At 37.6% G+C, this 7,507-nt stretch overlaps 1 protein-coding gene across 2 annotated transcripts in view; it reads left to right on the forward strand.

The window, feature by feature from the left end:
• Window positions 1-4,980, forward strand: part of pard3ba (par-3 family cell polarity regulator beta a) — a 204,839-nt gene extending 199,859 nt beyond the window's left edge. For both annotated transcript variants that reach the window (XM_067442199.1, XM_067442200.1), the window contains one exon: window positions 2,561-4,980. In XM_067442199.1, the coding sequence (XP_067298300.1) occupies window positions 2,561-2,918 (358 nt within the window). In that variant the 3' untranslated portion in view covers window positions 2,919-4,980. The remainder of the gene's footprint in view (window positions 1-2,560) is intronic.
• Window positions 4,981-7,507: the final 2,527 nt, after the last annotated feature.

Below are 7,507 nucleotides of genomic sequence, written 5' to 3' on the forward strand. Positions count from 1 at the left end.
ATAATCCCCATTCCACCAAACTTTACACTTGGTGCAATGCAGTCAGGCAACTACCGTTCTCCTGGCAACCGCCAAATCCAGACAGAGATTCGTCACTCCAGAGAACACGTCTCCACTGCTCCATAGTCCAGGGACGGCGTGCTTTACACCACTGCATCCGGCGCTTTGCATTACACTTGTTGATGTAAGGCTTAGATGCAGCTGCTCAGCAATGGGAACCCTTTTCAATGAAGCAGTGTATGCACTGTTCTTGAGCTAATCTTTGAAGCTCAAGAAGGTCGGTAGATATTTACTCACTGTGCACCTCAGCATGCACTGACCACGCTCTGTGATTTTACGTGGCATACCACTGGCCTACCATGACTGAGTTGCTGTTGTTCCCAATTGCTTCCGCTTTTTTTATAATTCCACTAACAGTTGTGGAATATTTAGCATTATATTTAGTAGTGAGGAAATTTCACAGATGAACATATTGCACAGGTGGCCACCTATCACTGTATATCGTTTGAATTCTAGTGTAAGTGGGTATTTATATTTAGTAAATGTTCAAATGCCATTAATGAGGCAGTTGGTAGAAATTGGCAAATTAGGTCAAATTAATGGCAAATGATGTGTTTTAATTAGTTGTTGTCCAGCTACTAGAAACGTTATAATACATTATAACATAAAATTACTCTTCATAGAAGCATTTGTGTTATGAGTGCTGTCAACATAGTCACTCGGAAAGAACAAAATGAAACTGCATAAGTAATATTAATCTGGAGCCTTGAGTCTGGCTATGTTTGGCCCTTATCTGTCTCTAGCATTTAAACAAACACACACACACACACTGCGTTTAGGGTTAAGACTGCAGTATTTCTGTTTCAGTTGTTCTTGGGTGGTCAGAGCTGACAGACACACTACACACACACTGCTGACAGATTAAAACCACACACACACACACCTCACAGTACAGTCACAGTCTACACACACCCACACGCTTCTGTGTTTGTAACTAACTTTGACAGGTGAAATAGTGAATGGACTACAGTCATGCTTTAGAGTGAACTATATTAAACATCAACCGCTGTGTGCTTGAAACCTTCACACACGTGTTCTGCAGTGCAGGCTTTGACATAAAGGTTGCCGGCTCTCCTGTGTTCGTTTTTTAGAGGCCATATGGAGCTTGTTGGATCATAGATGGATGCAACACTTGGAAAGTAATGTAGGCCGCAAACCTGAAAATATATATATTTTTATTTTGCATCCATTACCCTTCAATCTACAGATGCCCTCTGTTTACTCATGTAGTTTTGTAAAGACCCCTGCTTCATGCTTTTTATTTATATATTTCTTTGGTCCTGCTTTATCCTGTTTGGCTTAATTTCCCAGACTGCATACAACAAACGCTTTTGTTTTTCATTTATTATTCACAAGTGACATGTTGCCTTTCCTTTGAAAATTGTAAGTAGTGCAACCTTTTCTTTTCTTTTCTGCAAATCAGCTATCTTTGAGTCAATGTAAATGTTTAATTTGCAGGAAGTTTACACATTAAGTATTCCAGTTGTGGGGGTTTTTCTTTCTTCCTAATGCTGTTTGCCTTCCTTGATTTTGTACCAGAACAAAGCTGTCAGCATTCCCTGCTGAAGAGCATTTGTTGTGAACCCAACCTGTAAAAAAAACAAAACAAGACAGAATATTTTTTTTTTTCTGCTGTTGAAGAACTGGCCGAAATCCAACAGTTAGATCCTGTTGCATTCACTAGCATGAGATGATGGTGTGCTGGTTTCTCCTAGCAAGGCTTAACCTGTCAGACTTCTTTGATAAACCGCCATGGATGGGAAATTTCGTTTGGCTAAGAGGCATGGCTATGTTGGCTTGCCAGTTAGACCACGAAAATTGCCATTACCTATATACTTTTTTATTTATGTCTTGGAGCAAATACTGAGAATTTAAAAAACTTACCACATCCGTTTAGCACCAGAAAAGGCAAAAAACATAATTAAATGCCATACGTAGTCATATGTCAATATATTTGACTACATATTACCTTATGACTGTATTTCAAGTGTTCTGAAGTCAAACAGCTTTGTGATGAACTAATTAAAATTTAAGTCATTATTCTTAAATCTTCCAATTTCCCACAGCAAATATGGTGCTAAAAATGGGGCAATAATGTATTTTAATAATTTCAATGTTGTATGACTCAACTGGTCAGATAATTAAAGGGATAGTTCTCATAGCTCATCATTTACTCGCCCTCTTGTTGTTCCAAACCTGTGAGTTTCTTTCTTCTGTTGAACACAAAAGATATCTTAAAGAATGTTGATAGCCATTGACTTCAATAGTACTGAAGAAAGAAATTCATACAGGTTTGGAATACAGTAAATGATGACAACATTTTTTTGGGTGAACTACCTCTTTAAGTTATCATCAAGTCATATGACTTCAGATGTCAGTTGTCTTTTAAACAAACTTTACTGTTTTGTATTCCATAGTAAAAAACAATTTTGACTGAACCATTCCTCTTACAACCCTAACCGTACTAGTTCCTTCATTAACTATGATATCGGTTTTCCAGGAGGATGCCCGTGGAGGAATACCCAAACCAGAACTGGTCCAACCAGAGAGACCCCATCCAGTACCCGAATCCCATCTACGAGACCCATCGAGACAACTATACTTCACGCTCTCCCCGGTTGCCCGTACCCAGACCTACAGAGGCCACGGGCGGGGACTACCCTTCATCTCCAGCGCAACAGAGGGGTCCCATGAGGCAGGACGTCCCACCCTCGTTGAACCCAGGTGCCAGAGGACCGCCCCGATATGAGACACTAAACCAGGGGAACTATCGGACGGCCAGTCCTGATCGCTACGGGCCATACGGAGATGAACAATACCAAGATCCCCGGCAGAAAAACCCAATCGGAGCTGTCTAAAGGAGGAGGAAGTGGATTTGTGCTGATAAGGCAAGTGGTTGTGTAAAGTAGGTAATTAAGGAAACACTGAAGGAACAATCTAATTAGTTTTCTTAGACTTATGAAAAGAAAAAAGCAAATAAAGTTGGCTTGACATAGCCATCGATTACTCCAAAGTGAACTGGTTAAGGAAACTTTGTGATTTGTTTTTTGGAGGTCAGCCATTTTTCCTCTTAATTAGCATGATGGGATGTGTGTATTGCTCAGTTCTGGACATCAACTCCATTTTACAGTCAGTTAAGTTTGAATTGTACAGCTTTCAGAAGCAGTTATGGTTTGTATATATGTATGTTTTGCATGTATTTAATTCATGACACCACACAAATGTGTATATGATGGTCTGCTGTGGTTAGTATGACGGTTTCTGCCCCTACTGTACCTTTGTTTTGTTCAATGGTAGTCTCTTATCCTACAATGTCAGATTTGTTTTTTATGATTTTTCCAGAGTGTTGTTTGGTTATATATCCGGTGCCTTATGCTAGCTCTGGTGAGAAGTTTTTAAATGTGAAGAAATCAATGTACTCGTTTTATGGGTTGAGAATTTTTTTTTTTTTGATTTGTATTGCATTTTATTGCCTTAGGAGTAACCTTTACAGCACTTTTTGTGGTTTTCATTCTATGAATCAATCCTAAAGTGTTTTTTCGTGCAATGTTTTAAGGGTAATATTCTCTTTCAATCACCTCCCTCTGATTTACTATTGACACCCAAAACCAAAGAAACAGGCGAGGTTACACAAATGTCTGATCCGATCTCAAAATCTCGAACAACTGTTTTGACTTTTGTCACATCTCTCCCTTTGTCTTAGGTTTGAGATTTGAACATTCCTGATGTTTGTCCTTGTTCTTTATCATAGTGTGAAGCGCTGCCCCAGGTGCAGAATAACCCCATCTCATGGCAATTCGTCTGAATTTTACAAGGTGGCTAATTTGTTCGAATTTGTATGAGCTCACTTGTAAGAATTTGTGCGATTTATGCTAAATCGTATGATTTTTGTATGAATTACCTAACCTCAAACCCCGCCCCTAAACCTACCCGACACTGAGGTTTAGACAAATCATGAATGTGTACGAATTAGCCACCTCATACAGATACTTACGAAATGGTCGTGAGATAACGTTGGACTTTCCTTGTTGAATCAGACTTCCTGATGTCCTTGGTTTATAAATGATCTGTATCTTATAGTTAGAAGACACATTACCAGTCAAAACATGATTCAGCAAGAGCCAACTACGAAAATTAACATGATGAATTTTTGCACCAGTTTATATTCTGTTTTTGCACATTTAATGCCTGAGTGGTAGTTTGCCGTAAAATGGCCAGGTTGAAACTGAAGATACTGAGAACATGCAGAATAGAGTGTTTTTATATATATATATTTTTTATCCTTTACACATGCTACTCTATCAACTTAATACATGTATAGATATTCAATCTTGCATCTGTCTCGTCACTGAAAGTTAGTTTCGATACTATTTTAATATCACATTTTTCATTCTATGTTTAATGAAAATCAGTCTTTGTGTTTATTTTTTATTTTTTTACTTGGATTTTATTTTAATTTTTTAATTTAATTTTTTTATACTTGTTTTTTTTTATATTAACAGCTGTTAAATGATTTGTTTGTCAGTTTATTATAAAATTTAAAGGAGAAAATATTGTGCATTTTTTGTTATTTAGCCTTCATTTGTGAAGTTAAATTAGTTTTTGTTTTCTCTTTTTTTATATAAAAATCTAGATGCTGGTCTGCATGAATTTGTGAAATCGTGTAACATGGATGTTGTCTTGATACCTTATTCTTTGTGTGATTTTTATTTTTTAAAGCTGGGCAAATTAAATGGAGTGGTTGCCACGACAGACGCCATTACCAAAAATCAATCTAAATATTATAGGCTTAAATTTTGCGGTAAATAAAATGGTTATGACATCAGTTAAGAATGGTTACGACATGTTGGTACCTTATTTGTTTATTTGAAATCAAACATTGTATGTGCTTTTGTAAATTAAATGGTGTTTTGATGATGACCTCAGTTATCCCATCCCTCAGTGAAGCTGTTTCCTGTTCATTGTGTCTTAAAGCTTAAAATTCATAATGATGACTGATTGAACATACTTATCTAACATTACTGATAATTACTCCAGCTGATTAGTTCTAATTCATCCTCGACCAATTAAGCCACGGAGGGCTGCGCTGGAGTTATTAGGGTCTAATGGACCTAGTTGGAAATCTTGCTGATTAGGAAATTTGGCATTATAGTGTTTGCATATATCTGGAGAGATTTTCTGTTTAATTAACCCGTGGATGAGGAGAGAGAGAGAATAAATGCATTGTGAGAGCAACAAAAGGTTGATCAAATTTGAAAAGAGAGAAAGGAGCTGTATCTATTGTATGATGATATCAGTTTAATCTTCATTATTTAGGGAGAGGGACCACCATGTATGGTTTTAAACAGGCCTGGTTATGTTCAGCTCTCTCTTGCTCCAACAGCATTTTTTTCTTCTTATATATACTATGTAGATGTGTGCTAATTGTTTTTAAATGTATAAGGAAACTAGCATTTGTTTACAATATGATAATCTACAGAAGTTACAGTATAGTCAACAGAAAATATCGTTAATCATCAACTTTGATTCATTAAAGGGGGGGGTGAAATGCTGTTTCATGCATACTGATCTTTTTACACTGTTAAAGACTTGGAATCCCATACTAAACATGGACAAAGTTTCAAAAGTTAAGGTGGACGTTTGATGGGAGTATTTCTTTGTCAAAAATACTACTTCCGGTTAGTCATAAGTTTCGGCAAGTTTTTTGAGATCATGCGTCCCCTTTGACGTTAATGGGGGCGGAATTTCCTTGTATGGGCCTTACGGACAATTCTACCGGAAGAGAGAGAGAGAGAGGGAGAGAGCGAAAGTAACAGCCTACGCCCATCAAAGCGCTGGCTTGTAGGATGCGCTGAACAGGTGATGTGCACATAACAATGTCACCAAAAAAGTGCGTTTTTGGTTGCCAGACCAAGACAGTCCTGCACAGATTCCCCCAAAACCCCGCGGTAAGGCAACAGTGGATGGAATTTGCTTTTCCGGATCAGCAACGGAGTTGCGCGAATGTTTATATCTGTTCGCTGCATTTCGGTGCCGACTGTTTCATAAACAAGGCCCAGGTCGACGCCGGATTTTCCGATCGCCTAATGCTGAATGATGGAGCAGTCCCAACGATAAAGGTCCCAACGTTAGAACCGCAGGCGGTGAGTTAGACTGCTTCAAATGTCTGTGTTTTTGCCTATGCTCATCAAGTAGCCCAAACATGATCACGTATAGTTACTATATATATTACTATATATAGAAATTGATCAATGGAGCATGCGATGTGTAGTGCGTGTACATTTGTTTAGCTGGCCACTATATGTGTAACTTTATGTTTGTGTATTGTAAAAGCACTCCAAACAACAATACACAAAGAGTGGGGAAATATGTTGAACTAAATAAGCACGCTTCTTCATTCAAATGCGCTACTATTCCGTGTCTTTCTATGTAAACACTAACTTAACCTGCCGTGCAAAACCAGTCCGCTTACTGTCTACACAAACCACACGTAAACACACAAACACACGTGCACAACTGCACTTCCCACATGTACACCTTCAAAGACAAAAATACGACGATATAATTCAAGTATAAATATGTAAATAACACAAGTCGCTAAGCATATTATATAGTTAGTGTATAACTTGTACCACATAGAGACGTCCTGCTCTAGTCATTTTTGCTGCTGCTCCTGTTCAACTGCAGCCTCTGGGTCTGATTCCGGATCATAGATGTATGGCTGTATCTGATTAAAAGCCATATTTTTCTTTTGAATAAAGTTTTTTTCCCGCTGTTAGGGATGACACAGCTTTACGACGCACTCAACACAATAGCAGCAGCGCGCACACGTCATTATTTAGCTCCGCTCACACGACACGCCCCCACCCGCTCGGCTTTTTTCGGAAAGACTCGGAACAATTATAAAAAAAATAAAGACTTTTCGGAGATATGCAGGATGCAATGCTACACTATAGGTACTCAAGATTGACATGACACTGACTGAAACTGAGTGTTTCACCCCCTCTTTAATGCATTTTATCTGGTTAAAAGTGAAAGTTTATTTTCTGTCATGTGCTCGTCTCACTGAGATCTGACATGTTGTGTGACGTCTTACATTCTGCAGATTTACTCAGATGTTTATAAGTTGCAAGTTTATTACATACTTAAAAATACAGTAGCAAAAACCCATTAAATAGTTTTGAGGGCTATATGTAGAATTCAGAAAACCCACACTGTAAAAAAATGTAGTTGGTTTTTGTTGGTTTTTGTTGGTTTAACTTTAAAAAAGTAAGTAACCTGGTTGCCTTAAAATTTTGAGTTTATTGAAATTAAAATTTTGAGTTGATACAATGAAGGAAATTTGTTTAATAAATAGAAACTCAAAATATTATTGTATCTGAACCATATAAAAAATGTGATAAATCATGGTAATAGCACTATTTGGCATGTTTTCATCAGAAATAAA

The sequence above is a fragment of the Pseudorasbora parva genome, chromosome 4 (assembly GCF_024679245.1).
Source record: "Pseudorasbora parva isolate DD20220531a chromosome 4, ASM2467924v1, whole genome shotgun sequence".
NCBI lineage: Eukaryota > Metazoa > Chordata > Actinopteri > Cypriniformes > Gobionidae > Pseudorasbora > Pseudorasbora parva.